The sequence below is a fragment of the Bufo gargarizans genome, chromosome 1 (assembly GCF_014858855.1).
Source record: "Bufo gargarizans isolate SCDJY-AF-19 chromosome 1, ASM1485885v1, whole genome shotgun sequence".
Taxonomy (NCBI): domain Eukaryota; kingdom Metazoa; phylum Chordata; class Amphibia; order Anura; family Bufonidae; genus Bufo; species Bufo gargarizans.
In genome coordinates this window covers 459,830,380-459,855,177 of record NC_058080.1, presented here as the reverse complement: position 1 = coordinate 459,855,177, position 24,798 = coordinate 459,830,380, and the positions used below count along the sequence as shown (strand labels likewise).

Below are 24,798 nucleotides of genomic sequence, written 5' to 3'. Positions count from 1 at the left end.
GGTGATGCAGGAAACCGGTCACACTCAGTAAGAGCAGCATACTAGCTATCAGACAAAGAATGCACAAGAGAGTCAGACATAGATACTAAGGCCTCTTTCACACAGGCGTCCCGGATTTGCTCCGAATGCGTCACGTGTGCATTGCGGGGGAACCCGCGTGAGTAGGCACGCAATTGCCATCAGTTTTGACTGGGATTGCGTTCCGATGTTCATTTTTTTTCCGTGCGGGTGCAATGCTTTTTGCACGCGCGTGAAAAAAAAATAAACTGAATGTGGTACCCAGACCCGAATCTGGATTTCTTCACTGAAGTTCAGCTTTGGGTTAGGTGTTCTATTCATTTTATTATTTTCTCTTATAACATTGTTATTATGGAAAATAATAGCATTCTTAATACAGAAGGCTTAGTAAAATGTGGATTGAGGGGTTAAAAAAAAAAATACAAAAAAAAAAATGTAATCACCTTATCCAACTGATCGCACAGCTGGCATCGTCTTGCTTCTTCTTTCAGGACTTGCAAAAGGACCTTTGATGACGCAATCGCACTCACCACGTGGTGAGAGCGGTGACATCAGCGCAGGTCCTTCTGAATAAAGATAGAAGATCCTTCTATCTTCATTCAACAGGACCTGCGCTGACGTCACCGCGCTCACAATGTGGTGATCGCAAATGTGGCTGGCGCAAACAGACAGCAAGATAAGCCCCATACTGACTGTAGCAGAGCACATGCGATCCATGACAAGGTCAAGCAAAGAGAGTACATAGAAAGAAAGACATGACTGCACAACTAGGGCAGGTCATAGCACCCAAGAGACATCCCCCAACTGACACACAACTCAGGACTATATTGCAGACTAAAAGATTAGTGCAACAGATACACACACAGCATGGGAATGATTAACCCTTGCAGTAGAAGACTGAGAAGGAGTACAAGTACATCCAAAATTACACCAGGACCAGGAAACCTGGAGCAGAGGCAACATAAACCTCCAATGAACACAGCAGCACAAATTCAAGCACACACAAGCACACGACTCTTGCACGGACAGTAAAATGGTCTGAAAATCCATAACAGATTGTTTTCTGCATCATATGGATGATATTTAATAAAATCTTATCCACACTGCTGTTACTGCAAAACACTGCAGATGGTCTGCACACAAAGCTGCAACATTTACACCACATGTAAACGTACCCTAAGGCTCCATTCAGACGTCCGCACTTTGGGTCCGGATCCGTTCTGTAATTATGCGAAATGGGTGCAGACCCATTCATTTTCAATGGGGACAGAAAAAAAATGCGGCTAGCACACAGTGCGCTGTCCGCATCTGCATTTCCGGTCCGCGGCTCAGCCAAAAAAAAAAAATAGAACATGTCCCGCAGCTGTGGACAAGAATAGGCATTTCTTTTGGGGTGCCGGCCCGGTGTTTTGCGGATCCGCAAAACACTGCGGACGTGTGAATGGACCCCTAGTGTTAAAATTGCAAACACAATCACATCCCCTATAGGTCATCAAGGTAATCCTTTACTGCATCTTTGGACTGTTGTAGGTTTATGCTGTCTAAATAATAAACATGTGCACCAACGTCTTAAAGAGCCTCACCCAGGATAAATAACCAGTTCCCGCTCTGAGATGTACTATTATGTCACACAGTGCTGGTTCTCAATGCTCTGTGCCGCAATAGTACATCAGGAGCTGTACCCATGCCATGGTTTGCGGGTGCTGGCTGCATTATACACCAGGCACCTGGCTCTCAATACTGGAATCGGAGATAACTGATCCTAGCAGTTTAAAACCCTCAAGTTAATGCCAACTGCTGCATCTGCAAGAGGGAGCACTTGGCATGACAAGTTCTCTAGTTCTTTCTCCATAAATAAAGTATCAGACAGGAGGGCTACTTATGTGAGGCAGAAGAACACCATGTGCACCAATAATTTCAATTACGTTCGATCCACTACTTACGGAGAAACAATGTCTTGTTTTTGTCCACACTTGGAGCAAAGTTCGAGCTGTAGGGCACACGGCTTGCATATGATATGGTAAGCATCCTTCACCGTCTTCTGCAGGCACTTCACACTGAACAAACAAAAAACAGTGACACAGTAATATATAACATCATCTCCTTCCCACCCTGTCCCATACGATTACATCGCTGAAAGCAGTCGGTTAAAGATGATGTCCCATCTCATTCTTTTTCATGGCTGAGATGGGAATTACCCACAATAAGCTCCGACCCAGGGAGGATGAACTTATGGAAACATCTAAGTGTAGCTTCCTTGGTTACATTGATTGCGTAGCTCCCATTCATTGCCACGGGAGTTATGGAACCCAAATGATCAGATGTTTCCATAAGTCCGATCACCCCTGGCCACCACTAACTTCGGGTATTCCCATCGAGGCCAAGATAGGTCACCCCCTTGAATGATACAACTAGGGCTGCAAAGAGTACTGCAAAATGATACGCATAGGGCTGCAAATGCAAACATTTTTTGCATCGAGGATTTGTTTGTGTCACATGACCACAGAGTGGGAATGAAGAGCTTGCTATTACTCTCACTATTACTCTCGCTCAGTGGTCTCCCGCTGGCCTGCAATACTCTCCTTTCCAGCAGGGGGCCTCCGGACACTTCATGGCACGCACGTCCATGGTCCCGGGCCGCACTGACCTCCTGACGTACACACGCCGTGACCCGACGCACTGTGTGACGTTAGGCCCAGAGCAGCGCAGAACGATACGCGGTGCCCCTGCTGGAAAGGTAAGTTGGTGCCAGCGAGGGGGTGGGAGGCGCGACTAAGGCCGGGCGCCCGGAGTGCATAGCGTCATAGCAACCAATGACGCTGTGCACTCCGGGTGTCAGGAGGGCAGGCTGCATGGACAGGCACAGCTCTGGGTGCTGGGACAGAAGCTCTGTGTGGTAGCTGCAGCTCCAGCTTGCAGGGGGCGTATCCTCGAGATCCCAGGATAATACAAGAAAGGAAGTAAAGGTGCCCATAAATAGTGCCAGCCAGGGTGCCCACAATAAAAAAGGGTGTCAGAGTGCCTCTATGACTAGTGCCAGTTTGTGTCACCATATATGATGGCAGCTAGAGCACCCTTCTGTATAGTGCCAACCAGAGTGCTCCCATGAATGGCTCCAACTAGAGAATCACCATGAATAGTTCCAGTCAAAAGGCCACCAGAAATGGTGCCCCCACAGTAACCTCATCAATAGTGCCAGCCACAGTGCCCCCATCAATAGTGCCAGTGGCAGAGACTATGACACAAGGGGGAGTGGAGCTGAAGGGACTGGGGGAGTGGAGCTGAGCTAATGGCACTGGAGGGGGGGGGGGGGTGGACCTGATGGCACTGGGAGGAACGGAGCTGATGGCACTGGGGGGGAACTGATGCACTTGGGCTGATCGCACAGGGGGGAACGAAGGGTGTTGGGGACTGATGGCAGGGAGTCTTATGACTTTTTATAAAGGAAAACAGTCTACTCCCACTTCTGGCCTACAGCAATGATAGCTTCTAGACTTACTGCCGTGAAACAAAGAGCGAACCTAACACAGAACTCATACACGCGGTCCACCAGATATGACCTGCAGCGGCCTACAGACGCCCTGTGACCAGCAGGACAAGGTAAGAATATCCCACCACATGCCAGACCATAGAGGAGGTCTGAAGAAACAGGAAGAGGGAAAGCAAGCACCAGACTCTGGCAACGGCTTCTAAAGGAGACTTAAAGAGGACCTTTCACTAGAATAAAATAAATGTAAACTAAGCATATAGACATGGAGAGCGGCGCCCAGGGATCTCCCTGCACTTCCTGTTATACCTGGGCGCCGCTCCGTTCTCCCGGTATAGGCTCCAGTATCTTCATATGTTCGGCTCAACTGGGTGGGGCCTGCCGGCGTCTCCTTCTCCCAGGCTGTAGTGCTGGCCAATCGCAGCTTTCAGCTCATAGCCCGAGAGGTTGTTTTTTTCTCTCAGGCTATGAGCTGAGCGCTGCGATTGGCCAGCACTACAGCCTGGGAGAAGGAGACGCCGGCAGGCCCCACCCAGTTGAGCCGAGCATATGAAAATACCGGAGCCTATACCGGGAGAACGGAGCGGCGCCCAGGGATAATAGTAAGTGCAGGGAGATCCCTGGGCTCCGCTCTCCATGTCTGTATGCTTAGTTTACATTTTTTTATTCTAGTGAAAGGTCCTCTTTAAAGGCCATGAACACCTTTGGGGTCTTTTTTTTTAAATTATTGTATTGAACTATTTTTGAGCTAAAATATTTTTATTTTTTAATTTGTCTTTATTAAAAACAATTTTCAGCCCCTTTTTCTGTACAGGTTTGAGGGTCTTTATTAGCAGGCTCTTTATTTAATCTGTCCTGTCAAGGAGCTCAGCTCACAGCTCATGTGGAACTTATCTCTGATCTCCTGAGAGTTCATAAACACTCATTTAAGACACATTCTTATCAGTAAGATGAGAATTGAGCTATAATAAATGTTCATGAGCTACTATTATACTATAATACTGTACTATGAACAGTAAAAGGTCCTTTATACGGGTCGAGAATCCAGCAGATAATCGCTAATGAGTGTTCATAAAAATGTCCATTAGTAATTATCTGGCGGTGTAAATGTACCGCGGAGAAGGCTACTTTCACACTCGTGTTTGGTGCGGATCCGTCATGGATCTGCAAAATTGCATCCGTTCAGATAATACAACTGCATGCATCCGTTTGCATTATCTTTAACATAGCAAAAACGGATCAGTCTTGAACACCACTGAAAGTCAATGGGGGACGAATCAGTTTTCTAGTGTGCCATATTGTGTCAGTAAAAAACGGGTCAGTCCCCATTGACTTACATTGTGTGTCAGAACAGATGCGTTTGGCTCAGTTTTGTCAGACGGACACCAAAACACTGCAAGCAGCGTTTTGGTGTCCACCTCCAAAGCGGAATGGAGGCAAAACGGAGCCAAACGGATGCATTCTGAGTGGATCCTTATCCATTCAGAATGCATTAAGGGCAAAACTGATCCGCGGTGGACGGCTTGTGAGATCCCTAATCGGATCTCACAAACGGAAACCAAAACGCCAGTGTGAAAGTAGCCTTACCTGATGAATGAGCGAAAAACTAGTTCAATGGGTAATAAATAGATCATTTGTGCAGTCACAAAATGATAATTTGCCGATAGCAGATGGAGCTATGTAAACAGCATCTGCTGCCAGCAAACAACTAGTCAGTATGTGAAGCGATAGCATTAGCGAAAGCTCCTCCCCATACTGTGGAGGAGATCACTGTATGTAAATGCAATGGTCTCCAACACCAGCGAGCAGGCTATATCATCCCGTGTAAAGGGATCTTTAATAATTTGGAGATGAGAGTTATCAGATGATGGCCAGAAGTAAAAGTGAAATGCTCACAGCTAGGCTAAAACGTAAACCTTTATGACAATAAACTGCTAATTTTTAATAAAGACCAATTGAAAAAATTATTTTTAGCCCAAAATAAGCAAAATTAAATCTTAAAAAATGCCCCCCAAAAAGGTGTTCATAGTTATTAAAGGGGATGTCCCACGAAAAATATTGTACAGTTTTCAAACAAGCTCCTGGATGTGAATACTTTTGTAATTGCATGTAATTAAAAATTTTGTATCGGTACTGAGTTGGTCAATAAAATGTATCTGTATAGCGCCATTTCATTTCTTAGACCGGCTCATTAGGAAGGCCGCGCATGCTCAGTTTCATCTTTCAACTGCCTCCTGAGCTGTGATAGGGAGCGCTGAGACACGCCCCTTGAGCTGCAGCAATAGAAGACACTCCCCTTGAGCAGTCAGGTTGATATAAATCTAGCAGAGCAATGAATAGGGAGCGCTCTGGATCCATGTAAGGTACAGGGCTGGTTCTAGCTCGGTTAGAAAGGTATTGTAATGTACCAGATGAGGTCCGATTTTCATTTTTTCTATTATTCATGGGATATCCCCTTTAAGCCACCTTGGGGTAACCCTTGACCCCTTCCTTGTTCCATATGGGTGCCGTTCCATTGATTCTAGTACTCTCCTGTTCTCCTAGGACAGGAAACTGAAATTTAAGAAATATATTGTGAAATATTATATCGTGGTGAAGTGTACTGTAAAGTCGTGGAAGGGGTGTATGTCCCACCCAGGTTCCTCAACTGGGTGAGGTAAGTAAAATCCAGAAAGATGGTGCTGGCTTCAGCAAATGTAGTTGCTGGAGCTATTTTTCTTAAAGTTCAAGGGTTGGATTTTATTTGGACTGGGAAGGTAGGTTTGGTAGTAGGACCTCCCAGTCCACCCCCTTTCAGGGCATTCTTTCCTCTAGCCTGAGGGATCCCCAGGTGTAGTACAGGTGGGATTGTTAGTGGGAAATAAAGCACATCCCAGGCTGTCATTCTGAGAGAACCTATGCCTAGAGAAGCTAACCTGCAAAGTTGGAGCCTGGGTAATAACAGACGATGAGGCCGTGTGAAGTCAGATCTCTCTCCTATTGTGCACTGTAAAGGCGAGCTAGAAACGCTATTGCATTAGCCAGTGCCTAGACGGACAGGTGTTTTTTTTGGGTTGTTTTGTTATGCTGGTGCTGGAGTCTCACCTTCCCCAGTGACTATATAACTGGGAAAGGTTCATCTGTATATGCTGAAAAACCCCGTCATAAAGCACTCTTTGTATAATATATTAGACCGCGGCACTCGAATTGAGTAAATGCTTATAAAAATAAGCATTTACTCAATTCGAGTGCCGCGGTCTAATATATTATATATTGATTGACTTACCGTTGAGCACCGGAACTCTATCACGAAGTGCCGTCCAAACAACCTTTAAATAAAGCACTCTTTGGACTTTAAAAGAAACTCACTGTGGTCTGTCATCACCGCCATGCCTCAAAGAGTGATCCCTTACAATACAAATATAACCAAGGACAACATCTGCATGGAGTTTGTATGTCCTCCCAGTGTTTGTGTGGGTACTCCGGCTTCCTCCCACACTCCAAAGACATAGTGATAGGAAACTGAGCCCCATTGGGGACAGTTGGATGCTAATGTCTGTAAAGCGCTGCGGAATATAGTGGCGCTATATAAGTGCATAAAATTAATAAATAAATAAATAAAATGTATTCCACTGTTTTGTCTGGTCCTCAGGCAGGCCAGGTTTGCTGTCCTATTAAGGCTATAAGGAGACATTATACCGTATAGGGGCTACAACTTGTAGCCCCCATACAGTATAATCTCTCCTTATAGCCTCCCAGCACAGTGCACACAGGGTGCAGGGTCAATGTATACAGGTATATGGGGTACAGCACAGTGTATACAGGTATATCGGGTACAGCCTGTACTCCATATACACTGTGCTGTACGACATATACTTATAAACACTGACTTGAACAGGCAATTGTTGGATTGGTTATACTATACACGGCAATACTTTAATATTGAGACATCTTCCTATTACGCCCTTTCCCTTTGACTGACCACGGAGAAGGGCAGTAGTAGTATTGTCCATGGCATCTGAGTGGGATATCTCTGATCACGGACCCTGCCTGCAAGTGTTAGCTGGGTAACACTGCAGTCACCCTATGGCTATGACGCAGGCTCACCTCTGAAGCTGGCATAATATTTAACCTCCTGACATCCGCCATACATGTATGGCAGGCGTTGCTAAGGGGTTAAACTCTCTATTGACGAGACCTGGGGGAGAGTCACCAAAAGAAAAGAGGAATAGTTGCAGAGTGCAATCAGGTTGCTGATACAAGTAATGCTGGCCTCCTATAGGATCCCATAGAGATGACCTGAAAGAAGTGCTACCAGCTGTATCTGTACCTAGCTCAGATCCTCAGTCAGCCATCTTCAATTACGGTACACAACTGCATCCCAATAAGCTCATTAAAGCATATTCACATAGCTCCATTATAATAAGCATGAGCCATTGCTGGTAACAGCCATATCAGGCTTAGGAGATGAATTATAGGAACAATCGTCACCGTCCCCCACTGGTAAATCTGTGTAAGATAGGGCTAAAGTAAAAATAGGAGATTGAGAAATAATTGCTCAGTATTAATCTTTAAAGGGCAATACTTTGATTCATAATCTCACAGTGCCAGATGACGGTCTAATTACAGAACAATGGCAAAAGTCACCATGAACATGACCATTGAAAATTAGAGATGACACTAAAGCTCTAAACAGGATAAAAAAGAGGAAGATATATACTTTTTTTTTTTTTCTATAAATGGGTTATCCGATTATAATTTTTTTTTTATTTCACGTCTTCCCCCCCCTCTTGATAAGAGTAAACATTTTTTCATTGGTACTTACTAAAAGTTGCTTACCAGGCCAGCGATGCACTCAGGATCCAACGCTGTGCTCCTGGCACTTTTGGGATCACGTCGTATGTTGTGAACGTGATCGTAGCCTGGTTACAACCCACAGTGCATGTGTGAAAAGGAATCTCTCAACACAGTGCTAGTGAGAGTTTCATTCTCACGCATGAGCAATGGGATGTAACCAGGCTAAAAAAACAAAAACAAACCTGACACCGGTATTTTGTGTATAGAGCTGAGGACATGGGTTGCTAGATGGCCGCTAGCACATCCGCAATACCCAGTCCCCATAGCTCTGTGTGCTTTTATTGTGCAAAACTATGACGCATATGCAAATTAACCTGAGATTAGTCCTGTATGCAAGATGAGTCAGGGACAGGACTCATCTCAGGTTAATTTGCATATGCATCAAATCGTTTTTTTTTTACACAATAAAAGCACACAGAGCTATGGGGACTGGGTATTGCAGATGTGCTAGCGGTTGCCTTTAAGGGTCCATTCACACGTCCGCAAAATGGGTCCGCAACCGTTCCGCAATTTTGCGGAAAAGGTGAGGAGAGGACCCATTCATTTTCAGGGGGGCCGGAATGTGCTGTCCGCATCCATTTACGGATCCGCACTTGCGGATCTGCAAAAAAGAAAAAAAAAATAGAACATGTCCTATTCTTGTCCGCAATCGGGGACAAGAAAAAGGCATTTTCTATGAGTGCCGGCGATGTGCGGTCAGCAAAATGCGGAACGCACATTGCCGATGTCCGCGTTTTGCGGATCTGCAAAACACATACAGACGTGTGAATGGACCTTAAGGTGTCGAACTTCCACCGATCAGATACTGATGACCTATCTTGAGCGTAGGTCCTCAGTATTGCATTTAGTCCTCACCTGTGTGTGTGTGTGGTGAAACTGTATTCAAAACGTATACCACGATGTGTACACTCACTTTAAAAGGGCAAGCAGAGCTCGAAGGATTCATCTTTGCACTCAGTCTCACCTGCTATTTATTAGTCTACCACTCAATTTCTGTTTTTGCCAGACAGAATAGAGGGAAAGCAGTCTAAAGATGAATCCTTTAAACTCATTTTGCCCCTTTAAGAGGATTATACCAGTTGCAGTATAAATTTGAGTATCGTTTTCAGGTATTTAAACGTATTTTTTCTTGAGGAAGTATGGGTGCTGTTCTCATGCTGTGGTTTTAATACAGATAAAGGATCAAGGCCATTTGGTTATTTTAATGTTGTTATTTTTTTGAGTGGCAGGTACCCTGCTTAGAAACACATCGGCTATCCCAAAATATGCCAATAAACTTTCAAAGGTCCCATCAAAAATACAAGTCACCATATAAAAGATCTAGGGAGTTATAGATTCAAAAAAATCTTTCTGGCCTGTACTCCAATAAAGCACAAATTATTTTTTGCTCTCTGCTTCAGGGTTTTATGTGGCGTGTTCATATGCAGTACTTCTAAGGCCTCTTTCACACGGGCGTCATGTTTTTTGCCCGGATAAGAGGCGGGTGCGTTGCGGGAAAATGCACGATTTTTCCGCGCGAGTGCAAAACATTGTCATGCGTTTTGCACTCGCGTGAAAAAAATCGCGCATGTTTGGTACCCAAACCTGAACTTCTTCACAGAAGTTCGGGCTTGGGATTGATGTTCTGAAGATTGTATTATTTTCCCTTATAACATGGTTATAAGGGAAAATAATAGCATTCTGAATACAGAATGCTTAGTATAATAGTGCTGGAAGGGTTAAAAATAATAAAAAAAGTTAACTCACCTTCTCCTCTTGTTCGCTTAGATCCCGGTCTGTTCTTTCGCTGTGGGCTGAATGACCTGAGGTGACGTCAGATCACATGCTCCAATCACATGGTCCATCACCATGGTGATGGAGCATGTGATCTGACATCACCACAGGTCCTTCAGCCGACAGCTAAAGAACAGACCGGGATCTAAGCGAACAAGAGGAGAAGGTGAGTTAACTTTTTTTATTATTTTTAACCCTTCCAGCACTATTATACTAAGCATTCTGTATTCAGAATGCTATTATTTTCCCTTATAACCATGTTATAAGGGAAAATAATACAGTGAATAGACTGTCACCTAGAACCCATGCACTTGCTTGCGGATGCATGCGATTTTCACGCAACCCCATTCATTTCTATAGGGCCTGCGTTACGTGAAAAACGCACAAAGAGGAGCATGCTGCGATTTTCACGCAACGCACAAGTGATGCGTGAAAATCACCGCTCGTGTGCACAGCCCTATAGAAATGAATGGGTCAGGATTCAGTGCGGGTGCAATGCGTTCACCTCACGCATCGCACCCGCACGGAAAACTCGCCCGTGTGAAAGGGGCCTAATAGCTAACGGCCAGATTATATCTATTCAAGGAGGAAGGCCAAACAGACAACAAACACCCCTTTACCTTTCATACCCAAAGGGTGGCCACCAAAAAAAACATCCATTGGCCAAACTCTTTACGCCAAGCAAGAGTATCACGGTAACAAAAAGTTTCTAGAGATACAGAAATGAGGCACCTAAATGAGCAGATCTTCACCAGGTCTGGCCCCTGGGCACCTCCACATCCTCTAAAAAGTCCACAACCAGGCTGCTAGTAAACTGTTCGCTACATTCCTATTCCTCCACTAGTTGCCAGTAAACAGAGTAAAAGGGTGTAATCTTACATACGGTAATCCCAACTATCTCACCACTTCATGTACAAAATAAATCTATTGGAACGACAGGCACTCACCAGAGAGGTCTTAAAAAGTTACGGTTTATTGGCAATTTAAATTACATTAAGATACAATGAATAACAGCACATAAAAGAAACTAAAATGCTTTCCAAACCAGTCACATACAATGTCCTGTGTGGCGCATGGGCAGGAGACGCCAGCCTCCAAGACCAGGTGGATGGCTACCGACCACGCAGCCACACCATCCCATATACATGTCCACCTACGCAGTATAAACAGCAGGTTGGGTTTTGAGTGGCGCACACTTCCTCAACCTCCATAAAGCTGTTCCGTATATCCTCCTATGCGAGAGGTTGCTAATATTCATAAAATAGGGCAATCTTTCTTCCCTTTATAACACGCAAAAAGGTTAAATAAAACAAAACAGCACCGATAGTCCTGTTTGGTCCTCCTGGACCCTAACATACATTAAGAGTGTACCAGTATATCTCCAGGGATTAGTGTATTCCACAAGACATCTGCTACAGTCAGTACAATACTCGATGTCCACTTGTTGGCTAAAGTTAGTTGGGCAGGAGGATTAGATAATCAAAGAACTTCTCCTGTCCTTTGATAGAGTGCTGTTTTAGCACATATCCATGGATATTCAAAGTGGGTCTTGAGGTTTACAGGTATATATCACAAACCACAAACTCCATGTTCTGCCCACTTTTATAATAAACCGATAGGGCACCTGGGATAGCGATTAGGTATGGGTCCAGTACAGATTTTTTAAGTGATCACTATCCCAGGTGACCTATTGGTTGATTATAAAAGTGGGCAGGACATGGCAAAGCAGGTAACCACTGATGGAGTGAGTTAACACTCCGAAACGTGTCTGATTTGTGATATATACCTGTAAACCTCAAGACCCACCTTGAATATCCATGGATATGTGCTAAAACAGCACTCTATCAAAAAGACAGGAGAAGCTCTTTGATCATCTAATCCTCCTCCCCCAACTAACTTTAGCCATTATCAAATTTTATTTATTTAACTAACAAGTGGACATCGAGTATTGAACCGACTGTAGCAGATGTCTTGTGGAATACACTAATCCCTGGAGATATACTGGTACACTCTTAATGTATGTTATGGTCCAGGAGGACCAAAACAGGGATATTGGCGCTTTGCTTTATTTAACTTTTTTGAGTGTTATAAAGGGAAGAAAGATTTCCCTATTTTATTAATATTAGCAACCTCTTGCATAGGAGGATATACTGAACAGCTTTATGGAGGTTGAAGTGTGCGCTACTCAAAACCCAACCTGCTGTTTATACTGCGTAGGTGGAAATTTATATGGGATGGTGTGGCTGCATGGTCGGTAGCCATCCGCCTGGTCTTGGAGGCTGGCGTCTCCTGCCCATGCGCCACACAGGACATTGTATGAGACTGGTTTGGAAAGCATTTTAGTTAATTTTATGTGCTGTTATTCATTGTATCTTAATGTAATTTAAATTGCCAATAAAATAAACCGTAACTTTTTAAGACATCTCTGGGTGGTTACAGATGGCGAGTGCCTGTCGTTCCAATAGATTTATTAATTTTTACTCAACTTTTTGACTGGGTGTTGACAAGAGCAACGTTTCTCTACCTATAGACAGGTGAGCCTCTTATCACTATTTTATTCATATACAAAAGAGTTTACAGATGTAGAGAAAGGTAACCTAGAGAACATGGAATGTATGTCCTACCCAACAGGTTTCTAAACCAAAAGATAAAGGTTAGAAAAAAATTAACTTTCATTACTGAACGTGTATGCTGTGGCAGGCTTACTCACCTGAAGTGGTATGAAGACATTAGACCCTGTCAGCACCATGACTCACGGTGACATCACAAACATATCTGAACGGAGACAACGCCCATGAGACGTACAGTCTACTTACACTTTACAGATTCTCTAGATACCGGACCAGCAGAAGCCTCCTCGCCTTCAGGGATATTGTTTTTATAAGGTGTGACTTTTACATTGTTGTGCGTTTCCAGCACTGCTGCTTTTACCACAAAGCAAATAATGCTCGACATTGACATTGTCAACCTTAGAACAAGTTATCCATCCAGCACATGACCCTCTAAAGGCTGGAACAGACACATACCCAAGAAAAGAGCTTGCGTTTTGGCTTTCTGTTGGTAAGATCCGTTCAGGGCTCTCACAAGCGGTCCAAAACGGACCAGTTTTGCCCTAATGCATTCTGAATGGAAAAGGATCAGCTCAGAACGCATCAGTTTCCCTCCAATCCACTTTGGAGGCGGACACCAAAAGCTGCTTGTCCGTCTGATGAAACTGAGCCAAACGGATCCGTCCTGGCCCTCAAATGTAAGTCAATGGGGACGGATCCGTTTTCACTGACACAATCTGGCAATATGACTTTCAATGGTGTTCAAGACAGATCCGTCTTGGCTATGTTAAAGGTAATACAAACGGATCCGTTCTGAACGGATGCAGACGGTTGAATAATCTGAACGGATCCTTCCATGATGGATCCGCACAAAACGCGAGTATGAAAGTAGCCTTAAAAAGGTTTTAGGTCATCAGTAGGTCATCAGTATATTGTCGGTGGGGTCCAACACCCCAGACCCCCGCTGATCAGCTATCATGAGTGCTTCCGCCTTCTTGCAGCTTACCAAGCAGAGTGCTGTACATTGTATAATGGCTGTACTTGGTATCAAGCTCAGCCCCATTCACTTAAATGTGATTGTGCTGCTCCTAGGCCACGTGACTGATGAATGTGTCGTCACTGGCCTAGGACAAGCTAAGTGAAGGCCGTGGCGCTACGGTGAATGCTTCAACCTTCTCTAACAGCTGATCGGCAGAGGTCCCGGGTGCCGAACCCCCACCAATCAGATACTGATGACCTATTCTGAGGAGAGTTCAGTTATAAAGTCTCGGAAAGCCCCTTTAAGTATTGGGCAGAGCTGATGGCACATGGACAGTGCATAGTACGTCAGATCAGTTACGTTTACAATACATATTAGAAATAGAAAAGCATCACAAAAGTACACAAGAAAGACCGTTGTCTTCTCAGTTTGTTTTAGGGCCATGCAGAAAACTCTGCAGATTGACCGTCTTTTAGAAATCCTGCTGGAAAACATGAATTAACCTCCCACTGATCTGTTTCATTTTCAACTGGTGCCCCGCTCTGGGTTTATCATTTTGTTCTGCTGCACAAAAGGGCAGGGGCTCCCGCTCCAGCCAGCTGCCTTACAGCCAGAAACAGAACAGTGAAGAGGAGGGTGCATGGGACACAGACAAGATTTCTTTATATTTTTCTCAGTCGCAATTGTAAGAAGAGACAAAAGAAGCAAATGGAAAGAGGAAGTACTGGCATATTTTTTGTGCATTTTTTTTTACTGTCACCCTACCATTTCACATACAGATGTAATCTATCTTGTACCGTATGGAGTTTCAGCATGTTTTACAATTCACAGCTGTCTTCAGAGCTGATATCACCCAGCATTCCTTGTTGACTTGTTCTGGTTATGTGCATCACCCCCAAGGAGTAGTTCAGAAAACAACCAGTAGAAAAGGGGACCTATCTCTGGACTATAATACAGGCCGTAACCGCAGACCAATACTGATTAAGTAAGCAATGCAATGTATTTACATAGTTAATAAAACATTCATACAGAGTACTGTAAGTAGTTTTACTGATCCCCATCATTTAACCCCTTAGATTCCACAGTCAGTAGATGTTTATACACAGATTACATCCTGTCAGAGAACTGAAGTACACAGAAGTATTGCAGTGTATCATCATTACAAGAAGACTGCATTGTTAATGGTTGTGCAGTATTGTTATTGTATCCCAACGGTCCTTTTACAATGATCGGGGAAGAGTTTTCTAGAAAAGCTCATTCCAGATAATTGGCCTGTGTAAAATGTGCCATTGACCGCTCATGTCTTTTGGCCGGTACCTAAAATCATCGTTTCTATGTAGCAGACTGGCCTATGCAAATAGGGATCTGCTGACCAGAAACAATGGTTTTCTATGGAGACAAAAATAATGCAGCTGTATAAGGACAACTGATCGCAATACCGATCGATCCCTCGTCCTCATACCCTGGAGGTGATCACTGCATGTATGGCACTTCACCCCTACTGAACGAGCAGTCGACTGTCACGAAGGAACGCTTCCTTACCAACAATCGGCTTCTCCTCGAACTTATAAATCCACCATTAGACATATCAGGAGACAGGTCCTCGTGTAAAGGGTTAAAGTGCATCTGTCAGCAGATTTGTACCTATGAAACTGGCTGACCTGTTACATGTGCTCTTGGCAGCTGAAGGCATCGGTGTTGGTCCCATATTCATAAGTGCGTGCAATTATATATTACATACAAATGAGCCTCTGAAAGCAAAGGAGACATTCTCTGCTCTCTCTGCAACAGCTGTGCTCTCTGCACTTTGACAGGGCCAGACGTGATGATTTTTACAATGTCTGGCCCTGTCCATCAAAGTGCAGAGAGAGCAGAGCCTCTAGGTGTAACAGCAACGCCCCCATTGCACCTAGAGACCTTTTTGCATATATTTGAAACATGATTTTTCTCAGCAATGCAGGCACATATGAACATGGGACCAACACAGATGCCTTTAACTGCCAAGTGTACATGTGACAGGTCAGCCAGTGTCATAGGTACAAATCTGCTGACAGATGCCCTTAACGGTCCATTCACACATCCGCAAAATGGGTCCGCATCCGTTCTGCAATTTTGCGGAACAGGTGCGGACCTATTCATTTTCAATGGGGCCAGAATTTGCTGTTCGCATCTGCATTTGCGGATCCGCACTTCCGCAATTGCGGACAAGAAAAGGCATTTTCTACGAGTGTGCCGGCGATGTGCGGTACGCACATTGCCGGATCCGCAAAACACATACGGACATGTGAATGGACCCTTAAAGTGTTAAAAAGGGTAACCCCATTTATGGTCCATCACAAGGCCAGGCTTACACAATATGGCTGCAGTGCCATCTTTGCTGTGCTGTTTTTTGCAATTACAGCAGATCCACAACGTTTTGGAAAATATGGTCTCAACATGTAAACCCGACCCAATTCTATTTGCCAATCTGATGAGCTGTGAACTAGCACACTATGGTCATGAACATTTAGTGGAGCACCAAGCGTAATCTCCTGTGGTCTGAGCAAACTTAGTGTCAAACCATTTATCATTTAATCAAAAATCCCCATATCTACGACCAGCTTCAGAAAGATTATCCAAAGTCAGATGAAGATCTAAAAATTCCCCAACCACATCCCAATCTCAGATTCATGGTCTGTTGTACTAGACATTAATAGAGATAAAGCATGTCTTCTCCGTGAGCTTTGTGTCTGGAAATCATATCCTGTAACGTAACTCCCCCTGGATTGATCGTTCCAAGAAGCTGATCATATGACACACAGAATGTTATTAAAGTAACCTTGAACGGAACTGTACGAATTACGGCAGCCTGTGTGTACTAGAGACAAATCCTGCACGGACAGCCTATATCCATATATATCATAAGAGAATTAAAGGGGTTGTCCAGGATTCTGATGGCCTATCCTTAAGTCGAAGCCAAAACTACACAACTGATGGGGGAGAGGGGGGGGGGGGGGGGGGTTGTTGGACCCCCGCTGATCTGATCTTTATGGCATATCCTAAGCAATCAGTATCAATATTCTGGACAATCCTTATAAAGGGGTTCTCTGGGACTGTATTGATGACTTATCTCCTTAGGATACAGGGGTCCAACTCCAAGCCATCAGCTGTCTGCAGGAGCTCTGGTGTCGAAAACATACATAGTGGATGCAGTAACCGGCTTTGGCCACTACACAGTGGACAGCGCTGTGTGGTTCTGGTGTCTTTTTTCAGCGGCAGAGCTCCTGCTAACAGACGATCGGTAGGGGATAAGTCATCAATACTTTAGTCCCAAAGAACACATTTAAAAAATTAAAAATAAATCAGCACTAACACCCTGCATGGATATAGGCTCTCTCTGAGGGTGGCACAATAAAGAATACCCAATACCACCGGGGAATAGAGACAACTGAAGACTACAGAAGCCTCACAGATATAACCTTACATGCCCAACCTGCAAAGGTGAGCAGTTCAGCTGTTATTCTCGACGGTCAAATTTCCTTTTGAGTATGACTTTTTCCTTGCGATTCCTTTACATTATACATAGGATGTGTGACAAAGCGCATGCAAAATGTGGAGTGGTTGTTCATAGAAACCATTCAGGCTCCAACTTTTAATTTCACAGGGAAAGTTAGATACTTAAAGAATAAGTCCGGTTCCATGGGAGCAGAAGTTCCCGTACCGAAGACTGCTCCTCTGAAGTGAACTCACAGCATCAGAAAGATTTGTGAGGCTGAACTGTACTCACATAAGGCCATGACTACAGTTCAGTAGATCCAGAGTGGGATGGGAATTCACAGCATCATTAATCGTTATGATGCTGTAAGTTGACTTTAGAGGAACAGTGTTCAGTCTGCCAAATACTGCTCCCACATGGAGTGTATTTCCCAGACTGAATATGCTCACCTGAAACTGGCTGCTTAGGAATGACCTGGTCAGTAAACAGAGGTTGGTGTGGCAATCACCTGATCACCACAGGTCCAGATTCTCTAACACTCTGGCAGGGGCTTGTTATAACACTAACTGTATCCAAAAAGGCAAAGTACGTATGAAAGGTCATCATAATGAAGCTGCCCATAAGACAGCGGTCTTCCATAAACATGCATGCTCAGCCCAGCATGTTCATTGAATATGGGAGAAAGAAACGATCCACCGGCCATGACTTATCTCCAGGGAAAACACAGAATTGTGCTTACTCAAATCCAACACGCCGATGGTCATGTTCTCTGACAACAACCACTGGAGAGCAGTGCTTGAATAGTTGTCAGACAAGTGTAGATGGGGTCTGTATTTCCAAAGATTTACAGCTTTTTCTCTATAAAGCAAACAGCGAGTAAGGGCCAAGGAACAGGACAATTATAGAAGATGAATGCTCATTCCTGACAAATGTCAAGTAAAAGGTGCCGCCGATCAGACATCGAATGTGCAAACACCCGTTTGTTGGGTGACCATATCTTTCATGCACTGCCTTCTCTTTAAAATTCCCTGCACCTCGTCTCCTTTGAAGAGGTAGCGCAGTGTAATTACAATATTCACTCGAATGGGATGAGAAGTTGTAATTGTCTCGCCTCTACAAAGAAGACAAGGCTCAGGTAAATTCGAAGAGAAAGCAGCGCTTGCACAAGTGCCGCTACCTCTTCAAACATAAACGCCTAATAAAATACACGCAAGTTTGTGGGTGTAACGTGAAAAAAAAATGTGGAAAAGTTTAAGGGGTATGAATACTTTTTCAAGGCACTGTAAATGGCGCGCAGGTGTATTTCCCTTTTTAGGTTATGTTTTTAGTTAAGCCTTTCTTAATGATGGAGCCCTTTCAAGAACAATTTATATACAATGCTAATGTACCAGCCACGCGCTCTATGGAAGAAGTCTCAGATTTCAGATAAAAGCTTTATTGTTTCCCCAACTCACTCAGATCTACCCCAAAGGAATTAACAGGAAGCTTGTGGAGACTGTAAATTCCCTGGCTGTGGAGCAGCGGATCACTGCCACTTACCACTTCTTAGGCTGAGACAACGGCTTGTACTTGCTGAATTTTACCCGCCATTCCAGCACATCCTTGCAGCGCTGGCACACTCCATCATGTTGTTTGGAGTTTATCTTCTAAAAGGCAAGAACGATAAAGTTAATAAATATATATGAAGAAAACCAAACACTTATCTAAAAAACACAGGACCTTTCAGCAGCAATCATATGTAATCAGGTGAAACGCTGGCACAGGCGCTGTGTACTGACCCAGACAAGCAAATATTAGACATAGTACGACATGCAAGTGACAAATAATACAAAAGAAAGGGCAAGAGCCACCATTCTCACGTATCTATCATTAGGTAAGGGAATGGGTCACTAGACAGTGATAGAAACTCTTAACGCTTTTCTGATTGCAGATTTTTTTTAAATCTATTTCCTGAATATGATTATAGGGGCTGCCATCTTTCCTGAGCAGCTGTTAACAGAATTTACCATTAAAGGGCTTCTGTCACCCCACTAAAGTCATATTTTTTATTTTTTTGGGCTAGTTACATTCCTTATAGTGCGATATATGAGAATATAATGGTGTTACTTACTTTCATTCAGCCGTTTCTTATTATAAAACTTCGTTTTTATAATAAGTAAATCAGGTCTCTACCAGCAAGTAGGGTGTCTACTTGCTGGTAGCCGCCGCAAAAAACCGCCCCCTCGTCGTGTTGATTGACAGGGCCAGCCGGGATCTCCTCCTCCAGCCGGCCCTGTCAGCATTTTAAAAATCGCGCGCCTCTGTTCATTCGGCGCAGGCGCTCTGAGATGAAGAGGCTCGTCTCCTCAGAACTCCCTCAGTGCGCCTGCGCCGAGGAGATCGCGGCTGGCCCTGTCAATCAACACGACGAGGCGGCGGTTTTTTGCGGCGGCTACCAGCAAGTAGACGCCCTACTTGCTGGTAGAGACCTGATTTACATATTATAAAACTTCGTTTTTATAAGAAACGGCTGAATGAAAGTAAGTAACACCATTATATTTTCATATATCTCACTATAAGGAATGTAACTAGCCCCAAAAAAATAAAAAATGACTTTAGTGGGGTGACAGAAGCCCTTTAAAGGCTGTGGACACCTTTGGGGCATTTTGCATAAAAACAAAAAAAAAAAATCATTCTTTTTCAATTGGTCTTTATCAAAAAATGTTCAGCCATTTTTGGGCTACAGGGGTTTAAAATCAGTCTGTTTACAGAGTTTTACTTATCAGTACCATCATTTGAAGGCTCATGTGAAGCCTTATTTCTGATCTCCTGACCTCAAACACTCATTATTGCTAAAGTCTTAAACTGATAAAAATATGGTTTAGGCTTCTTTCACACTGCCGTTTCTGGGTCCACCTGTGAGATCCGTTTCAGGGCTCTCACAAGCGGCCCAAAACGGATCAGTTCAGCCCCAATGCATGCTGAATGGATAAGGATCCGCTCAGAATACATCAGTTTGCCTCCGTTCAGCCTCCATTCCGCTCTGGAGGCGGACACCAAAACGCTGCTTGCAGCGTTTTGATGTCCGTTTGACGAAACTGAGCCAAACGGATCCGTCCTGACTTACAATGTAAGTCAATGGGGACGGATCCGTTTTTACTGACACAATATGGTGCAGTTGAAAACGGATCCGCCTCCCATTAACTTTCAATGTAAGGCTACTTTCATACTAGAGTTTCTTTTCCGGCACTGAGTTCCGTCCTAGGGGCTCAAATCCGAAAAGAACTGATCAGTTTTATCCTAATGCATTCTGAATGGAGAGTAAACCGTTCAGGATGCATCAGGATATCTTCAGTTCAGTCTTTTTGACTGATCAGGCTTTTCAGAAATCCGTAGCATGTTGTATTTTTTACCTCCGGCTAAAAATCCTGAACACTTTGACTGAACGCCGGATCTGGCCTTTTTCCCATTTACTTGCATTAACGTCGGATCCGGCAACGTGTGTTCCGTCAAAACGGATCCGGCTTTTGCATGTTAAACCCGAAAAATGTGGGAAAAAAAAAAAAAAAGCCCATAAATGGCGGATCCGTTTTTTTTCAATGCATTTTTTCATTGTGATTCAAATGTAATCAGTTTTCACACGTTTTTCCCGGATCCGGCAGGCAGTTCCGTTAATGAAATTGAACGCCGGATTCAAACAACGCTAGTGTGAAAGTAGCCCAAGTCAAAACGGATCAGTTTGCATTATCATGAACAAAAAAAAAAAAAAAAAAACACGATACAAGCGTTTGCATTATAGGTGCGGATCTGTCCGTGCAGATACCAGACGGATCCGCACCTAAACGCAGGTGTGAAAGTAGCCTTAAAGGGAACCTGTCATGTGGATATTTGATTATAATCTAACTAATTATATACAATCATTACCTACTAAAAAGGTGTCTTAGATGTATTCACTTACTGGTGTGACAGATGGTTACCTCATAATATACACACAAAGATGCCGCATGCTAATGAGCTGATTTGAGTCCAGCGTGATGTCATCGAGTCCAGCGTATATTTAATTCAGAGCTATAGCCACTCCCCTGCCCACCTGCTGCTGATTCATATGGAAAATAACTGTCAATCAGCAGCAGGTAGGCGGGGAGAGTCAGGAGCTCATGAATATTCAGGACTCATCATTATGATCTGGATCTTTTCAATACAAGATGTTGGCAGATTGACAGGGTCAATTAAAGAAAGTGACCCAGCATTTTGCTAAGTGAATCAGTCACTTATTTATGTTGCCCTTAGTTAGGACACCATAAAACTGGTGACAGGGTCCCTTTAAATGAGTGTTTATGAGGCAAGGAGATCAGAAATAAGGCTTCACATGAGCCTTCAGATGACTGTACTGAGAAGCGATACTCTGCAAACAGACCGATTTTAAACCCCTATAGGCGATTTCACACGAGCGGATGCCGTGCGTGACATCCGCTTCGTGAATGACAGCCAAGACCCGATGCAGACATGACTGATAATGCTCCGTGCCTCTCTGTGATCTCTTTACTACGAAATCACAGTGACAACTTTATCTCACTGTGATTTCGTAGTAAAGAGGTCACAGAGAGGCACAGAGCATTATCAGTCATGTTCCGTGCCTCTGCAGTCTGCATCGGGTCTTGGCTGTCATTCACGGAGCGGATGCCACGTGCGGCATCCGCTCGTGTGAAACAGCCCTATAGCCCAAAAATGTTTTTGATAGACACATTTTTTGATAAAGATAGTATTCATTCCCTGAGGCTGATGCCAGCACAGGAAAGGAACTGCGCATGCGCTAGTTCGTGCATCGCTCTAGCTTTGTGACGTCGGGGAGCAAGGAGGAGACTCGGAGGATGCGGAGCGGTGCTGGGCTCCTTCACAGTGGGCATGGATGGGCTCAGAGTCAGAACGCTGGACTCATCTCTCAAGCATGGAGGAGACAGGACTCATCTAAGATTAATTTACATATCTATAAAATCGTATTTTTGACACAATAAAAGCACACAGAGCTATGGGGAATGTTTATTGCAGATGTGCTAGCGGCGATCTAGCAGCCCATATCCTCTGCTCTATACCCAAAATCCAGGTGACAGGTTGCCTTTAAACAAATAGTCAATTTCTGGCGTCACATTCCCTTTAAAATAATTTTTGATCAGTTATTCACTCCCAGATCATCCTAAATAAATAAAATTAGGTTTTAGTAGCAGAACATTTATTATACTGCTAGTGAAGCAGAATTTAAAATGACTAAGTACAAAAAAAAATAAAAAAATCCAGTAAATACATCTGGTACTGAGTGGAATTGCGATTTTGTAGTCATCACAGCGACGTGGTGTTGCCCAGCCCTGTGTTACCGCATAAGAAATGGATGAAGATGCAACCATAAGAACCTTCTTGGCATGTGACCGGCAGAAAGGTCTTAATCTATGGCATTCACATGCAGATGGAGACATACTTCAAGGTGGCTCTTTTGAAGCAGGTATACTGTGTGGCATTACCTAGTTAAGGATGAATTAATATGGGCATTATACAGTGGTGTTTGAAAGTTTGCGAAAACTTCAGAATTTTCTATATTTCTATACATTGAAATGTAGTAGTGCCGGATCCGGCATTAAAATTGACGCATTGACGGATCAGTTCTTCTGGTCAGAGCTCGTGCAGACCTTTAAATCTGTGGGGGGAAAAAATACTGGATCCGTTTTTCCAACTGACAACCGCAAAGACGGATCCGGCATTGCAACGCATTTGTCAGACGGATCCGTCTCACAAATGCATCCGTTTGCGTCCAGATTGCCGGATACGGCAGGCAGTTTCGGCGACTGAACTGCCTGCCAGAATCCCCTGCCGCAAGTGTGAAAGTATACTTAGTCTCGTGTTTAAGTGGCAAAAGTATGTGAACCTTTGCTTTCAGTATCTAGTGTGACTGCCTTGTGCAGCAATAACTGCAACTAATAATCTCAGGTAATTGTTGATTAGTCCTGCAGGAAGGAAGTTTGGAGGAAGTTTAACCCATTCCTCCGTAGAAAATAGCTTCAACTCTGTTATGTTGGTTGGTTTCTTCCCGAGAACTGCTTGCTTCAGGTCCTTCCACATTTCTATTGGATTAAGGTCAGGACTTTGACTTGGTCATTCCAAAACTTTAAAGGGATTCTGTCACCTGCTTTTACCATTTTAAGCTGGCACCATCGATATGTTCACTAAAGTACCTTATTTCCAGCAGTCTTCTTTTTACTTTATTTCGTTTTGTACTTTTGATATAAAAGCACTTTTTACGATATGCTAATGAGGCTCCAAGGTGCCCAGAGGGGCGTTTTTTTCCTTCTCCGGTGCCCAGTGACGCTCCTGCAGTGCCCAAGAATGCCTCCTGATCCTCAGATAACCTCCCACAGCCCGGCAAACGGTTCCGCCCCCTCCCCACGTCATAGTCTACCTTCTAGAAATGCCCCGTCCTTCTTCCTATCGGCGGCCAGAAAACTTGCGCAGGCGCAGTACCGCCTGCGGGATCATCAAGCTCCTGAGGGCAACAGCCTCAAAAGTCTCACTGGGCATGCGCTGAGCCCAGTGATGTAACCTGAGCGCTGTTGCCCTGAGGAGGTTGATGATCGTGCAGGCGGTACTGCGCCTGCGCGAGTTTTCTGGCCGCCGACAGGAAGAAGGACGGGGCATTTCTAGAAGGTAGACTATGACGTGGGGAGGGGGCGGAACCGTTTGCCGGGCTGTGGGAGGTTATCTGAGGATCAGGAGGTGTTCTTGGGCACTGCAGGGGGGAGTCACTACTAAAAAGTACCTTAGATGTAGTCACTTACTGGTGTGACAGATGGTAATATACACACCAAGATGCTGCATGCTAATGAGCTGATTCGAGTCCGGCGTATATTTAATTCAGAGCTATAGCCACTCCCCTGCCCACCTGCTGCTGATTCCTATGGAAAATAACTGTCATTCAGCAGCAGGTGGGCGGGGAGAGTCAGGAGCTCATGAATATTCATGACTCATCATTATCAGCTGGAGCTTTTCAATACAAGGTGTTGGAAGATTGACTGGGTCAATTAAAGAAAGTGACCCAGCATTTTGCTAAGAGAATCAGTCACTTATTTATGTTGCCCTTAGGGCTCTTTCACGTCTGCATTCTTTTCTTCCGGCATAGAGTTCCGTCGTCGGGGCTCTATGCCGGAAGGATCCTGATCAGTTTTATCCTAATGCATTCTGAATGGAGTGAAATCCGTTCAGGATGCATCAGGACGTCTTCAGTTCCGGAACGGAACATTTTTTGGCCGGAGAAAATACCGCAACATGCTGCGCTTTTTGCTCCAGCTAAAAATCCTGAAGACTTGCCGCAAGGCCGGATCCGGAATTAATGCCCATTGAAAGGCATTGATCCGGATCCGGCCTTAAGCTAAACGTCGTTTCGGCGCATTGCCGGATCCGACGTTTAGCTTTTTCTCAATGGTTACCATGGCTGCCGGGACGCTAAAGTCCTGGCAGCCATGGTAAAGTGTAGCGGGGAGCGGGGGAGCAGCATACTTACCGTCCATGCAGCTCCCGGGGCGCTACAGAGTGACGTCAGGGCGCCCCAAGGGCATGGCTCACGTGATCGCATGGGACGTCATCCATGCGCACGGGGCGCTCTGACGTCACTCTGGAGCGCCCCGGAGCCGCGCGGACTGTAAGTATACCACTCCCC

The 24,798-nt window shown here is 44.4% G+C and overlaps 1 protein-coding gene across 1 annotated transcript in view; it reads right to left on the bottom strand.

The window, feature by feature from the left end:
* C1H9orf85 (chromosome 1 C9orf85 homolog) overlaps positions 1-24,798 on the bottom strand; it is a 48,306-nt gene that overhangs the window by 5,538 nt on the left and 17,970 nt on the right. The window contains exons 2-3 of the mRNA XM_044287338.1: positions 18,657-18,763; positions 1,962-2,075 (exon numbers count right to left, since the gene is read on the bottom strand). Of these exons, the coding sequence (XP_044143273.1) occupies positions 1,962-2,075; positions 18,657-18,763 (221 nt within the window). The remainder of the gene's footprint in view (positions 1-1,961; positions 2,076-18,656; positions 18,764-24,798) is intronic.